This window comes from Molothrus ater, chromosome 11 (genome assembly GCF_012460135.2).
Source record: "Molothrus ater isolate BHLD 08-10-18 breed brown headed cowbird chromosome 11, BPBGC_Mater_1.1, whole genome shotgun sequence".
NCBI lineage: Eukaryota > Metazoa > Chordata > Aves > Passeriformes > Icteridae > Molothrus > Molothrus ater.
The window spans coordinates 11,679,744-11,696,252 of record NC_050488.2 but is presented as its reverse complement, the minus strand read 5'-3'; the positions used below and the strand labels follow the sequence as shown (position 1 = coordinate 11,696,252).

General features: G+C 45.4%; 1 protein-coding gene across 4 annotated transcripts in view; it reads left to right on the top strand.

Moving 5' to 3' along the window:
• The window catches only part of GRIP2 (glutamate receptor interacting protein 2), a 249,001-nt gene that overhangs the window by 140,331 nt on the left and 92,161 nt on the right, over positions 1–16,509 (top strand). The window contains exon 1 of one of the 4 annotated variants that reach the window (XM_036390863.1): positions 2,082–2,160. The exons of the other annotated variants lie outside the window; for them this stretch is intronic. Within the exon in view, the coding sequence (XP_036246756.1) occupies positions 2,082–2,160 (79 nt within the window). Of the gene's footprint in view, positions 1–2,081; positions 2,161–16,509 lie in introns of those variants that run through there. 4 annotated transcript variants of the gene reach the window in all.

The following is a 16,509-nucleotide window of genomic DNA, read 5'->3' as shown; positions in this document are numbered from 1 at the left end:
TGTGTGTGCCTCCACCTCCAGTGTCCATTAATAGCACATTAACAGCCTGCTGGGTCAGAGATTCTGAGGGTAACACATAAGCTGGAAAGAATCCAGAGCTGAGGCTGGACTGGCTGCCCTGGCAATTAGGTCATAGTAAAATTAAAAGTCAAGCTCTAAATGTGCATTTCTTTTTCAAACTTAAGCAGCTCTTCAAATTACTTTGGGTCACACTGCAAGTCTGGGTACATCAGGTATAGTTTTTCCACAGCAAAACAGCATTTTAAGACCCCAGTATCATAACCATTGAGCCATATTGATAATGTTATTTATTAATAATTACCATTTCAGGGTCTGGGTCTTAGGCTTCGATTCATTCCACTGCTTAGTCTACTTAGTGTTCATGGAACAATTCATGTTACAGGGAAACTAATATACATAATAACTTGTGGGATTCAGGAAGTCTATAGGAATATGTTTACTTTCTCAGTTTTCAAGAAATTAGCAAAATAGAAAGTAGTTCTGTAGTAAAAAAGTGGATGAAGTAAAGAAAGTTAAAATGCATATTATATACAACACCTTGGTAAAGTCTCACAAAATTATTAAATAACTGAAATGATTTTATTTATGTTATGTTGTTTTTATAACATGCTTGATTATATTCTGCAGTGCCCTGAGCACCTTGACTTCATAAATAAAACAATTATGTGGAATCTTCATAATATGAAAATTAATGCTTAAATGCTCAGAGACATTAATATTCCAGCAGTTTTTCTAAGGCTAGTGATAAGGGTTCATAAACACGTTAATTTTTCCGCTCTTGAATATTTCAGGTCAATGGAGTAAAAGAGGAGATGTTAACAAAACCTGTGCTCTTTTCATAAGAGACTGGAGTGTTTGGAGGGCAGCTGCTCTTCTGCAGCACTCTAATAGCATCTCCAGATACTGCAATAGCAATAAAGCATGACAGGATTGTATAATAACTCAATTTATCACATTTTTAGTAACACGAAGAGGGTATGTTACAGCAGTCATCTAACCCATGTGTCCTTTCAGAGCCTTGGGCAATTTGGGACAGTTACTGCAGAGGGCCACCATTTATTGCTTTGGTCTCTGAACTCACCAGAAACCTTTGGGGGTGGTGCATGTACTGTTTTCTTCTTGGAAGGGACTGGGAGCAGGACATGCTTGTGTGCCTGTCCCACTGCCTGCCAGGAGAGGCTTTGGGAAGGGGGCAAAGCCAGTTCTGTGCAAAGACATTTTAAATGTGCTCAGCCCAGTTTCCCTCCTGAGCTGATCTGGAGCCCTTACCTGCATAATTTATGTGTTTTCTCCCTAGCTCTGTGACCTGGGGGAAGGGACAGGTGGAAAACCCTGGATTGGGAGTGCCTTTGTGCTGAGTTTATAGTGGGAGCCTGTCTGGCAATTGGTGCCCTCTCCAGCCTGGGATCAGCTCTCCTGAGAGCTGGTGTGGCTCTGCTTTGTGCATGGAAGGAGCCACACATTACCACAGTGTATCCCCCAGGAGGGGAACTGCTCCAAACTCCTCAGTGGCCAAAGATTCATCACGGGATAGCGCTGTAGGCAGTCTCTGAATGGACCAGCCCCTTGCTGATTAGCACAGTGTAGGAAAACTGTGGGTTCTCTTCCCCCTTGTGTACAGTTGCACATCTAATGATCACTTGGGTAGCAGACATGTAAAATTGGGTTGGATGGAAGGATTTCCAAAAGGATGCTACTTGACCCCTGCCTCCCACACATTCCAGAGCTTCCCAGTAGCCAGGAGGTGTCCCAGAAGAAGATAATTAGGCTTGTGCTATTTCAACTTCCTCTGATCCCTGAGAAAGAGTTAATTACAGTCTTTTCCCTCTTGCTCAAAGGTGGCTGGGTATTATTATCAGAGCTGTAATTATTCATGCTAATTGCTTATTTGGAGAGGGAGAGAGCACGAGAGAGAGAAGTCCCAGGCTCCCCCTCAGTGATTAGCAGAGCAGACCAGGTGCACTTTGCGCAGGCTGGTCCGAGGTGGTGCTGGGGCTGGAGGGAGGTTGGGGATGCTGGAGTGGTTGTGAGCGAGCTGTGGAACAGCCCTGGTCCTGCTCATGCTGCCACCTCCTTCGGGACTGAGGAAAAAGAGCATGCACTTCTTGCAGACCTTCCTCTGGTGGAGGGCACTCCGAGGTAATTGTACTGCTAACTGGACTCTTCATTTGTTTTGTGGCTTAATTAACCTTTCATCATTTGTTTTGTTTTGTTTAAAATCTCAGGGTGGGTTGTGCGATGCATGTCTGAGGTCTGTGATTAAGCTCGTCTGCAGATCTTGCAGCTGATATTTCAATAACTGAACACAACTTCCACGATCCCTTGACTGCCTCTGCATTCCTGGGTTTGAGATGGGATGGGGAAAAAGAGATGGCGTGTCTGTCCCCTTCCCCAGTTATGGGCTTTTAATTACAATGTTGATTGCCTTTGGAGGCTTATTCCTGCAACCAGATCTGGGGCTTGCTTCTTAAAAGCAGTGGGTTTAAGCCTTATTTGTTGGTGACTAAGGGTATCAGAAGTGTGATGGTCTTGATTAGATGCTTTGAAGGAGCAGCATTGTAAAATTTAGCATGCTGCAGAAGCTGGGACTTTGTGGGAAAACAGAGTGGGAAGCTGTCTCCTTGGGCACACCTGGAGCAGTTTGGAGATAGTGTGTGCTGTGGGCATGGTGGCACGCTGGCTTCTTCTGAAGCGACCAAGTGGTTGGTGAGGTGGGTGCTTGTTGGGAGAACTTGAGTCAGCCCTGAGAAGTAATTATTTTATTTGGCTTTATTTTGTCCTGGAACAGCAGGACTTTGTGTTCTGCTTGACTAGGGTTGCAGACTGCTCCTGGTATCTAATCTCTGCATGAGTCAGTACAGTGGAGAGCAGTCTGCTGTGGCAGTGGGCTGTTTTCTGTTGCTCTTTCTGTTTCCTTTTAAGTCTTTGATTCCTGCTGTTCTTAAGGCTGAGGAAAACAGCCTTAAGAATTGCACTTATAGGTGACATAAACTATGCAGGTTTTAACAAAATAACTGGAAGTAGTTGCCCCTGCCAAATAAATACCTTAGGATGTTCCTCTATCCTTCTATAAAGGTGTCTGTGCTGTCCTCCTTATGGACAGCAGCCATGTGCTGTGCTGAAAGCCAAACCCACTGCTCTGCTTTCTAGAGATCTAAAATTATGATTCATATGCTTTAACTTCCTAACTGGCCATAATTATGTTTTAATGTACTGAATAAGCTTTTCATCTGGATGTTTTACTACTTACTTAAATTTTGCAGACTTTCCATGTTCCCATCCTCTTCCTGACAGAAGAATTGGCTGGGGATAGAGTGCTGCTGCAGCAGGGACTGCAGTCATCCCCATCCTCTGGGGTGGGAGGCAGGGACAGGGATAGGGAGACATTTCCTTGTGAGTATCAGAGAAGTTTGGATTGACGAAGAGATCAGAGGCTTGGGTCACTGTTCTAACAGGTATTGTGTTGCTGAGCCTCAGCTGAAGGTTTACTTGTAGTTTTCTAAGCCTTTGCATGTTACTTATTGAGAAAACTGTTCACCTTCAAGATACAGAATCCAAATATGGAGCAGTGATGTACAATAGAAACTGCATTTAGTAACCCAGTTCATCCAAATCTGGACCCCCTAAAGACAGCAACTTTTTACTTTGAAAATTTGTAGGAATTAAGAGTCTTTTTACTTCCTGAGGCGTCTGGCCAAAGTGCAGTGATAAATTTTAAAAAAATTTTTCTTCTTCCCATATTTTCTGATAATTGTAACTTCATCCTTTGCTTTTTTGTTCCCAAGTTCTGTGTATGAGCACATTACCCAGCTAATTACTACATACTGCTTTCTGTTATCCAGATAATTACAACCTACCCTTTCCTATGGACCTTAGGTTTCCCAAACACCTCCTAAATAACACTGTTGTAGAAGATCAATGTACCTTTTTGTGCTTTCCACAGCAAACCTCCCATGCCCTGCCAGCAGTGCTTATCTGTGTCTGTGGTTTATTCTTTGTGGTGGAGTTGCAGGGCTGTGAGTGAGTTGACTTTCTGGCACCTGTGTCACTCAGTAGTTCAACTCCATGAACAAATCACCTGGGCATGGTCAGAAATCTTCAGGCTTTTTTTTTTTTTGCATCACAGGGGTTAAAGTGTGGTGTGCTGCTGCCATCCAGGAGAGGGATGCTCTGGAGGAATGGGCTCTGGAGAATATCAAAGTCCATGGGAGACTGTGATCTCCCTAGTGAGGGAAACACATCCCTCTATGGAGCACCTACACATGGCCACAGTGTGTGCATGGCTCTCATTGAGGTCCCTGATTGTGGACCTCTGCAGGAACAGAATTTGCTTACAATTCCTATATTTTTCAAGTCATAAAGGGATTCCTTGATGGATTTTTGTGTCCCCTGTTCCTACTTGGATATTAGAGTTAGAGCATGTAGGTAAGGGGAATCCTTAAATAGTACTGGAATTTTCCATTAGGCTGTTGTTAGTGGGGAAACAAAAATCCTTTAAGATCCTGTGATCATGATGTCTCTGCTGACTTGTGTTAATGCTGGCTCTGGACTGGCTGGGGTTAAGCTATTGCACTGCTGTGGTTTTCATTTCTGTCCCCCAGGAAGGGAAGTGACATTGCTACCAAGAGCAACTTGTCTACTCAGTGCTCGGTGTTGGGAGCTGGTGCTGGTGTGTGTGTGTTCAGTGGCTGCAGGGTGAAAACAGGAATCCTGGGAATGTTAACCACTCTTTTATTATTATTGTTAATAATAATGAAAAATTAAAAATTAGAGCCTTAATGGTGTGGAACTAGCTGAGCTTGTGTGTCATAGGAAGAAAGATCTAGGACGTCCAACATGGGCAAGTCCCAACTGGAGACAGCACTGTTGCCCTTGACCTGCTGACATCCAGATCTCTGGAATGCAAGCAAGGAGGCTTGGAGCAAGGCAGCAGTAAGTACAGGGCTGGGTAAGAAGCTGGGGACTGCAGTCTTGTAGCAGTTTGGTGCTTGCTAAATGCCTGCCTTTCATCTGCTGTTGACCTGTGCTGGACTTGGGAGCGACTCAGGAGCAATCCAGACAAGCCTTTTGGACAGCAGGTGTGTCCAAGCAGGCTTGGTGTGTTTTGATCTGTAAGATTCTTCTGTAAGCATCTACCAGCCTTTCAATTGATTGCTGTGGGAGAGAAGTTTTGGTGGAATGAGATGGCACAGTTGGATTTAATGGATTTTTTAAAGTCCTGTGGTTGAAATCAGAAAATGTAGATGAAAGGCTTTGGGAGTGAGGGGACAGGGGAAGCTGACCCCTCAGTCCACATCAACCATTGCAGTAGTTTGGGCACTGTTATAACTTTCCTTTAGTTTTCTGAAAAGATCCATTAATTAAAAGGTTATATCAATCAGCATTCATTGAGTTTGACAGATTGAGATTCAGTGCTAATTCATGGAGCAGATCTGCTCAGTGTGTGTGTGTGTATCTTTAGGGGCTGGGGCAGCCAGCAAGTCATCATCTGTCACTCTGAGATCCTGCTCCATCTATGCCTGGCATATCTGGGAGGGGGGAAATGTAGTGAGGAGCCCTTACACAACTGGGTGTGTTTAGTGAACATGACAGAAACAAAGCAACCAAGCAAACTAAACCTCTCTGTGTTAGCTATCGGAGCACAGGAGCTGACAAAAGGTATTTGGGCAATGACAAAAATGCTCTTCACAGAGAATACCCACACTTCTCTATGGCCACCCCTAGCAGGACTCTGGGCCAAGCCCCAACATTGTGGGACTGTGCAGCCTTAGAGTGTTTTTTCTACAAGTTAGCCCTGGGAAACATCCTAGCTGGAAATAATTTTCTGCTCCAAAGTGTAATTCCTGTAGCAGGTGATTTCCTTGGGGTTGGGTTTTTTTCACATTTTCTGAAACAACATTGTGAAGGGCAAGTGCTGATAGGTTTTTTTTTTTTCCTTTTTCCTTGAGATATTGTTATTTCCTTTCTTTTCCCTCATAGAACTCATGAGGGCATCCCTCATTATCCTCATCCCTGACAGAACTTTCAAACCCTTGCTCAAATCCTTCCCTGTCATTTTGTCTGACATGCAGTGGTGACATAATGTGACAAGGACATATGTAACAAGCTTCTGTGGAGAGACATATGTAGGAATATATGTATGTGTAGAAATATTTTGGTAGCACTTAAATGTATTACCAGTTTCTCCCACATTCCTTTGCTGGTGCAGAACTGATGGTGGGGATTTTGTGTGTTATCCCCAAGCTCCCAGGCAGACACATTGCAGCTTTATGCTATATTCCACTTTCGTGCTCAACCAGAGCTGAAAGGTCTTTTATAAAGTATCACTGTTCATTTTCTAACATATCCCAAGTAAATATTCTTGAGAGTATTATCTTGACAATAAATAACCTGTGCTGCTCCTGCTTTGTTCTTCTCTCCCCCTCTGTGGCACAGTGCAGTTCCCACTCCAGTGTTTCGTACTGAAGTCTGTAAAGCTTTGCTGTTGTGGCTGCATGAGGGCCTTTTGTACGTCCATGACCCCAAAATGAATGGATGCTGACCTCTTAGGGATCTGATTGAGCTGTCCTGGGTCCATAACTCAGTGGAAATAACAGTGTGTAATCTTACTCCTTACATTATCAATACCATAGTGCAAAAAGCTCGTGTGAGTTGTCTTAACCCACTCCTCATCACCTTCTAGTTGGCTGCTCTGTGCCTTCAAAAACTCCTGGCTTTAGGGGCTGACATATATAATTTTTTTTCTTTCTTTACTCTTTGTGAGACTTAATTCAACCTAGCACATGAATTTTGTGTCTTGCTGAGTTTACATGAGGGGAGCAGCAAAGGCAAATGTCAAAAGAGGATCTCATTTCTGTCAAAATGCTGGGAAAGGAGAAGATAAAGGGTATCCTGTGCTTCAACATGCACTTGATTGTATTATCAGCAAGTTACTATGATGGCCAAGTCAGGCCCTCCTGGCTTCAATACCTGACTTGTGAATCCTGAAAAGCCTGGTGTAAATGGGTTGAAATCTGTTCTGAAGCCTAATTCCCCCTGACATCTGGTGTTTTTGTTTGGTTTTGGGGTGGTGTTTGTTTTTGTTGTTTGGGCTTTTTTAATAATGTATTTTTAAACTGTCTAGCAGTTATTTACTATGGGAGGTTGGCTTATACAGGCAACAAAACAAGAAAAATAAATCAACTGTGCATTGCAGCAGCACCTTCTTTCTTACAGGAAGAAAAGGGACCTTGTATACACGTGCATGTAAGAGCAAAAATATTAACCTGCATCCCTTTCTGTCCCCGTTGTCCTCCTGCAGCTCTCTGTTAGCCATTTTAAAAGGAGCTGTGAGTCCAAGTGCAGGGACATGCTGCTCTCTCGTGGAGCTCCACGCATTGCAGGCGAGGCTGGAGCACAGCGCTGCTCTTCCTTGCAGCCTTAGGCTCATCAGCCCTGCTGTAGCAGCCTCTGAAACGGCTGATGCTTCTTTCTGGAAGGGAAAATGAGATTTTTACAGGTGATGAGATGAATGGCTTTCTGTCTTTATTTTCCAGCCAGCCCCTGCCTTGGGATGGAACATGCAGGAATACATTGTGGAGCTGGCTTGGCTTTGGGGGGCGGTAGGGAAGGATGAGGACATGATGGTAGGGACTGGTTTCTGCAGCCTTTTTTAGGGATTAGTCGAGCTGAAGAGCCTGTGTACATACCCAGAATTTTAGAGGCTCGTGTGCATGTCCAGTGTGCTCCTACAGGCAGCCCTGTGTGTGTCTGCAGTGCTGCAGGCAGAGGCAGAGTGCTGGGCACTGCCGAACACGGGGCTAAATTCCTCTGGCAAAAAGCGGAGCACACCTGAGGTCTGCACTGTTCCCACAGAGGAGCAGGAATTGCCCTGCGTGCCTCCTGCTCTGTTGAGGACTCTGCTAAATCCTACCGTCATCCAGCAGCTTCTGTCTCTTGGAAAATTCGATTAAAAAATGATAAATTTAACATGCGTGCCCGAATGAGGTGATTTTCTGGAGAAGAGCCCTCTCCCCCGCTGATGTAGGGCGGGGAGAGCTTGGCAGCCTGGCTGTAATCAGAAGAGGGCAGAGCTGGCTCATGGCTCGAGAGCTCCTCAGCTCATGGCCCCAGCAGGGACAGCGGGGCTGGCCTTGCCTTGCTCAGGTGGCAGCCGGAGCAGCCTGAGCTGTCGGCACAAATGTGACTCCATCCCTCTGAATGTGCCCTTCAGTGTCACCTGGGGGGATATATAGATGGGACAGGAATATCTCTTGTGACTCTTGCTTTGGAAGGTCAGCAGTACCTGTGGGTGGTCTCTCTATGACATTAATAAAAGCTTCATATTAATATTGATGTTAGAATTGAAAACATAAATTGCTTGCTAATTAGCAGCTGCACTGTGGCTTGAGCAGTGCTGGTAATAATGCATGGAGCCAACTTCAGTAGCATTGCCTGCTCTGAACTCTGCAAATAGTATAAATGCAGATCACAGGTCCTGTTTGCAGTTAAAATAGTAGAGGTGCCACTGCTAATGAGCATGTTTTCTGAGCAGACTCTTAGCAGGCCAATAATACTGTCACATTTTGAGCCTATCTTTTGTGACATTGCCTGGAAGGAGCTGGAATGATCATGGTGGGAGACTGCCTCCTGGTCACCTGTTGGTGGTTGCTCTCTGCACTTTCAGGTAATGCAGAAATGCAGAGTTTAAGGCTTTTAAAGAAATTCTAGATTTAGAGTCATGGGAGGAGAAAGTCTTGTAGCATCTCTCAGTTCTGTGGAAAATAATGGCTTGGATAAGTTCAGCCACTCCCTCTGGGATCCTGCCTAGAGACTGAAGTGTAACACAGTGCAGGTACTTTTTGGAAGTCCTTCTTGCTGAGATTGAGCCTCTTATCTCTCTCTGAGCTGCTCTGGCTTCCTGTAGAGTATCCTGGGATGAGAAGACTTTTGTTCTAACTTCATCTCATCAAGAGCAGATCTAAAACATGAGTGCCCACACAGAAGTCTGTGCTGAGTATCTGGGCTGCAAACACAGCCTGGATGCTGAAGCAAGTTCATCAGAGCTATGAAGTAATTTGAAACTGAAAATTTGAAATAGCCCAAGACTCTGTCATGTCTCTGAGCATATTGTCTGTCTGGAGAAAACCCACAGGTCATCCTTCCCCACCTGCATCACTGTCAGTCCACAACTACAGCTGTCTGTCCCGTGGATTGGCATCCAGGCTCCCAAGTGCTTCTTAAGAAAGGTCTGTGGAGGTAAGAGATGCCATCCAAGCTGTCTGCTCCCCTCAGCCTCAAGAGGAGGGGATTTGTAGACTATCCCCAGGACAAAGGAAAGAGTGCTGCTCACTTCAGCTGGTTTTCACCCTGCCAAAGGGTAAGATGTGGTCACCCAGATTTCCAGGGCTGTGCAGCACTGTGGTGCAAGGTAGTCCCTGCTCCCCACACTGAGAGTCCAATTAGATCAAAGTTCCAAAAGGCAGCTGAAGCACAGCAGAAACATCTTGTCCTTGGGAGATTAGTGGCTGAGTCATGCTGCCTTTGCCCTTCTGTAGCTTGGGAGCTTCTCTTCCTCAAGGGATTTTTCAGTTTTCTTTAAACTTGGAGGATTTTTGGAGCTTCATGGGAGAGAAACAATTGGCAGGGCTGGATTGCTTTACTTCAGCTTTCCTCCTGCTTTCTTCCCAGCTGCAAGGTGCAATCCAAAACCATTTCCTTGTCAACAGCTTTTCTTCTTGGCTGTTTTAGTCTCCATGCTAAGGAAACAGAGGTTTCTCAGTTCCTCATTTCAGCACTAACTTAGGTTGGCACTGGTTGTTTCCCACTATCGGGCTTAGTGGGGGAGGACATTTTCCTTCACTTTTCCCCCTTTCTTCTTTCTTTTTTTTTTTTTAATTCTTTCTAACTGGACAATCTTTGAACATGGGGAACTGTTTGGAAGCAGTGTTACCCTTCTGAAGTGTAGCTGAACTGTAGTGTACTTACTGCACAGGTACTTGCTGCACTGGGGAGGGATTTTGCTTTGTGCTGTGCTTGATGTTCTGGATAAGAAGTTATCAGGAGGAAATCATTATTGGGTGTTATTTAGGCTGGTTTGTGTCAAAATAGAAATCCATGGCACAACTCTACTGAACAGTGTGAAGTGTGGCAATCGATACAAGTGCAACCTGTGCAATTTTTAGGTAAGACTCCACACAGTCTTTACTCGAGTTTTCTGAGTTTGATTGATGACATAAAGTCCAGCAGTAAAGTTATGATGAATGGACAACTCTACATTCTTTGGAATTTCTCCTGGGGTATGGGAATAGCGTGACATTTTTGGCCCTCTCCTCCAATTCTTTCCTGGAAAGAAAAATTGGAGTTGTAAAACTGAAGGCAGAGCCATGCCATCACCCAAGCCATGCTGGCAATCTCCTCTGTGATTGGGGAGCAGCTCCCATGTGCAGCTTTGTCAGGGTTCAGAGTCAGCTCTGCCATCTCTCCCTCTCTGAGTCTGCAATACTGGTGTCTGCATTACACATTCTCCTCTAATGAGGTGATGGTAGGTGGTGCATGCCATTAACCTTCCAGGCTGTTCTAATTACTCAGTTTCTGATCAGACACAGCTTGTATTAATATGTGATGGCTGAACTCGGTAGAGTGTTGCTGAAGCATCTTAGGCTCTACAGACTCCAGAGCAGCCTCCTCTTTTTGCTTCCCTCATTCCCCTGCTCCATGCACAAGGAAAGTAAGCTTGAAGCTCAGGCTTGGAAGAAGGGTTGGGGAGGGAATAGGGGCAGAAAACTAAAACTAACATTAAAGAAAAATGCAAAAACCTCTCAGTTTTTGTGTGTGATTTCACTTAGTAATTTTCTATATTTTTCTTCTTTTCTTCTTTGCTTCTTAATTTTTGCCTCATCAGTCCTGGAAGTTGCTTCCAATGGGACTTCCCAAATTTGCATCCCCACCACTCACTTATTTTGTTCAAACACTTCTTTAATCCTCTTTTGTCCCTATCTGAGCCCACCATTTTCACAGGGGGAAAAAGAAAAGCTTCTTTCAGGGGTTGATTGTGTTTGCTCGCCAGCTTGCTGGCTGGGTGACTTAACTCCTTGGGCATGTAGTCCATAGAGAGGTGATGTCTGGGGGCAGACAAAGAGTGCTTGGGGTGGGCTGGACTAGTGGGGGTGGGAAGATGTGTCCCCATAGCTCCTGGAGCAGAGCCAAATCCTGGGGCCAAGGGTGATGGGGTGTACCTGTCTGAACAAGAAAAGCTCCCCTCTAGAGCAGGTGGGTGTCTATGGTGATATAGGAGGCACCAGTGGTGGGGCTGGCAGCTGTGGCCTCCGAACTGGAGCAGTGTGAGAAGGATCCCAAAACCCGGGCACTGGGCTGGCTCTTCAGGATGCTGTGCAGAAACAAAGAGAAGTGGTCCTGACTTCTACCATTGATCCAAATGTCACTGCAAATCCCGAGGAAAGATTTCCCAAGTACCACAGATGAGTTGACAGGAAGACACAGAAGGAAAAGAACTTTCAAAATCAAACAGGCACAGTGGGAGACGTTGAATTAGCAAGGGAGCTGGTGGTAAACATTGTCCTCATCTTGAAGGTAATGCATGTGGAACGTAGACGTTGGCACGTTTGACTTAACATGACTGAAGAGCCTCATCTAAGATGCAGAGTAATGAATCTGATGTTACTTAGATCTGAACTTGTCCCTAGGCAATGACATTTGCCTCAGTGAAGACTCATCTTGTACTGTATGTTCATTATAACTGAATTCTGTTTAAGGATGCTCATTGTATAGCATCTCATAAAATAAAATCAATTATGCTTCAGCCATCTTATCTCTGCTAAATGTAAAATGGGAATTGATTGTGCCTCTGAGAAGAAAACTCCTTGTAACACTTTTCATCTGTGTCTAAATGTGTTCCTGGTTGGCCAAAACCATTTAGAAACAGCTGCAGTGAGAGCTGGATGCTGGGGCTGGATGGGGGCTGGTGCTGCCTTGTCCTGTCCTCAGAGAAAGTATAGGAAGAGTTCTATGTTGCCTTAATACAGCATCCTTTTTGCAAATGTATTTGAACAACAGCCTGGAGACCAGGACAAAATGTAATACCTGATCAAATCATGCTCTTGGGGTGTCAGATTAGTTGCAGGTGCAATGGCAAAACAGTCTTGTTTAATACATTTTTATCTTCTGTACCAGTGGATCCAAATGGATGAAAAAGATCAGGAGTGCTGGGCCACAGCATGTGTGAGGAAAGCCTGAGTCATGGATGGTTATTAAATGACAGCAGAATTGAAATGCCACAAAAGCCTCAACCATGCACCCTTGTAGGCTGCTAATTGTTGATCTGCAAAGTCCTCGCTGAACTTCTAAGAGTGCTCTATTTCCCTAAAGGAAAAGAGGAATAAACCAGCCTTTTTTGTAGCCTCTCAGCTGAGCTATGAGAACACGTATGACAGAGAAGGCACAGCCTCCCTTGTGCTGCTGATTGAGATGGGATGGCATCACTGCCCTGGGCCCCCAGAAAGCTTCTCCCCCACTTCTCCTTTGGCACCAAGTGGAGCCCACCTGAGTGGCCTGAAGTTCTCTTGGCATCCTGGTGATGGTGGTGGTAGTGTCCTGTGCCTCTGCAGGTGAAAGGACTAAGGTGCATAGGGCAGCTGCCCCATTTTATTCTGGGGGAAATGAGTCCAGGGAGTGATGCTTTGGAGGCTGGGGGTGTGGGGCAAAGGACTGCTGGATGCAGAATTGCTCCTGATGGTGCTGAGAACCTTTTTTCTTTCCCAAAAGGTAAGGGTGCCCTTCTAGTATATAAAGCTCCAGGCTTTATTTCCTGGTTGAGAACCATCTTCCATTCATCATCCATTCACCAGGTCTCTTGCTTGCACTTGGGTTGGTGTCCAGGCTGTGCTGGAAACTTCCTGCTGAAGGCTGAGGAACATCAGGTTTGACTGGAATGAGGTATTTTCACCAGGTAACAACTGTTGTTTGAGGATTTAGTTGGAAAAAATTCTCAACCTGTTTAATTTTCCTACAAACCTGGTGTCGTGAGTCTAGTGGGACTCACAGCTCTGTGAATCCCTCCCTGGCCTGGGACTGGTGGCCTCAGGGACCTGATGGAGAAGAGCCAAGTTGTGGAGGTGGCATGTGGAGCACTGCAGCATGCTGTCACCAGGTTGCCCTGACAAAAATAGCTGTGCATGCCTCAGGTTGAGGCTCTGTGTGATGAGCACGTACGAATTAGGAGCTTACTGCTCCCTTTGAAGTCAGTAGAAGAAGGACCAACTCGATCCTCCCTGCTGACAGACCCAAGAGATTACTACTCTTCTTTTGTCCCTAAAGCCAGTGCTGACTAATTCTGAAAAAAGACATGTTGGAGCTGTAGCTCAATGCCTGGGGAGATGTTGGAGGTATTAGTAGGTCACTGGTTAAACCTATGTAAAGCTCTCCAGGGCTTAGTTTGAGGTCAGAGCCTTGTCCCCAGATGTCAGACCTGCTTATTGCATGGCAGGGCTCAGACACAAATACTTGCCCCCCTTCCACCCCAGCTCCTTGGGGCTCACAGCACTGCTGGCTCCTTCCTCGCTTCCTTGTTGACTTGGTGATCTCTGTGAAAACACAATACTTTCCTAAATTTAGCTTCACAAAGACTGTGGATGTTGTCTCTTCTCCCCCCTTCCTCAGTTTCAAAAACCATCTTAAAAACTGCACAGCGATTTAAATGGCAGCTTGATGGGAATCCATGGCAAATGACTCTGCAATTAGTAAATCTCTCCTATTGTGACAGCTCTACTATTAAACTGCCATAAATGCCAGGCTATTAATCTGCTGTCTGCTCAATCCCCATGCTTCCCCTTCCTTGCCTGTCCTTTTCACTATTTAATTTTTTTTTTTTTTAAGTTTTAACTGCCTTCCAGCAAGTGTTTTCAGGGAGAGGGTGTGAGGTTGCAGTGGGAGGAAGGCTTTGTGGCACTGTCCTTCAGGAGTTTTTCACCTGTAAGAAAGGTGAGAGAAAACACTGAATGGTCACTCTCAATTGCTTTGAAACTTTTGCTAGTTCAAAACTGAAGTGAAACTCCTAACTTGCAGAAGTCCAAGGAAGGTAAACGCATAGGGAGAGAAGCTGTGACAGCAGCTGGGCAGCAATATTGTCTTGGGAAAAGCCATAGCTCTCCTAATGGCACACTGAACTTTGCAGCTGCCATTTTCTCCATCCTGTGACACAGATGAGCATCACATTTCTGAGCCCATAAATCTGCTCTGTCACCCTGGGGCTTGAGGACAGGGGACAGGCAATGTGCTGGGGCAGAAGCCTGCAGGGCTGCAAACATCAGTGACAGCAGAGCCTCAGATTTCACCCCAGACAGGGTTTCCATAGTGGTGGTATGTTGTGTGAGGGCAAAAGCAGAGGCTGCCAATCCAGGGGCAGAGGGAGCAGTAACATGCTGAGGAGTGGCTGCTGCAGTGTGGGACTGGAGTAGCAGGAAGGTTTTGCATTTATTCTGAGCATTGAGATCAGCCTGTTGAGGTGACACTTCTGTCCTGGGGTTTCTGCTAGGCATGGCAGCTGTGTCCTCTGCAGTGGTGTGAGGATGAGCTCATTGCAGGGAGGTGTCTGTGGGCTGGCAAAAAACACACAGGAAGGTCCCCACCAGCCTTAAATCTGTGACCTCATGGCACAGAGCTGCTGTTGAGTGTGTTCCTGGTCTCAGTGCAGAGGTTTGCTCACCCTGCAGCTCCCCAAGTACCACAGTGGACCACAGAGGAAGAGCTGATGATGGTGCTGTCTACTGCTGCCTGGCAGCTTTGCAGAAAATCTGGATATGTACTTAGAAAATGTGCATGTATAGCTGTCCTGTTCTTCAAATGAAATGACACTGCCCAGTAACCAACCAATATATTTGCACCTGCTGTTTTGAGAAGAGTGTATCTTGCAGTACTGTCTGGACTAGGTCTTTCTCAAAGCTGAAAAATTTAGGATTCTATGGCCTTTCAAAGCTGAAGTATAAAGAAAGCATCTGCCCAGGGATGGGCCTTGGAAGAGGTAACAGAAAAGTGACCCATCAACACAAAATCTGAGACTTAAAAACTGTTGGGGGGATGAAATAAAGGGAAAAATCTCCTCTGATGGGGAACTGCATCTTACTTTTTCAGGCTTTTTCCTCGGCCTCAATGACTTAAACACAGCTGTGACGGCGTAAATCAGCTGCGCCATGTAAACACCTAAATTTTCTTTGTGTCCTGTTGCTATAGAAACTTTCCCAAAGCCTGAGTACCAGCACAACCATTTTGCTGTTTTGGGAACACTGGATGCTTCTGAGCTGGGGGCATCCAGTCCAGAATATCTCCTGTGAACTTAGGCCCATTCTGGAAAGGACTTTTTTTTGGCTGCTGAGGTATTAAAGAAAGTGAGGATCTGCATCCACTTAGTGCCAGCTTTATTCCCTGGTGACAGGAGATGGGTTTCCGCTGAGCACGCTGCCCTCTGCTAACTGTGGGTATTTGGGAGATTCTTAAATCCAGTATTATATCCCTAATTATGCAGAAATCCTTCAATCTGGTGTGTTTCATCTGGAATTATGCTCGACCGTCAAATCCTGCCAAATTCCTTCTTAGAGTGAGGGAGGCTGGTGCACTTGGGCTGCTCTCTGCAGAGAGGAGAATCCCGGCCACGAGGCCACGGCTCCCAGCCCTGGGCAGGATCAGCAGGTGTGGGTGCTGCTGGAGTGGCTCTGCCAGTGTCCCTTTTCACAGGGGACAGCAGGTACACCCACCTTCCCTCACCCATGTGGTCCCAGGGTGAACATTTATGTTGTTGGAAGGTTCCCAAGTAAGGGAAGCGTTTTTATTTGTGGAGTTCTTTCATGGCAGTTCTTCCAGAGAGTGCTTCCAACCCAAGTGATTCCATGAAGAAGGGAAAGAAGAGAGTGGCTTGGAGAGAGGATTGATGTAGTAGCAACAATAATGACCTGTGAAGAACATTTGCACCTTCCTCCTCCAATACCCTTCTCCTCTGGCTAAATCACTGTACACCAGGAGTGAGTCATTCTGGGGATAACTACAGCTGCATGATGCTTTGTATATTTAATAATGTATTTAATGTAGCTGCAATTCAGATCACAAATACCCTTTGTAATGGTGTGACTACTGCCTAAAAAACATCCTGATGGGCTTGAGGCAATACTATTTCTAAAGGAATCCAGTTTTTAATTACTTTGGAACACCACATAAAATGTAAGTAATTATTAGTCAGCCATGCCTGGGCACCATCTACGTGCAATGGTCTCCAGGAGTGTGTGGTTACTGCAGGGGTGCACCTGAAATCTTGCAAGGAAGCTTTAATGTCCCCATTGTGACCTGCCCCTCAGGTGTTGCTTGTTGATTCAGAGCCTCTGTAGGTTTCACTGCTCTGATTGTTTTGATCAAGACCTGTTTGATCCTATTGTCTGTCCCTTGACATATGTGCATCAATTTTCAGCTATAAAGAAAGCAATTCCATAATTTTCACTCAAATTT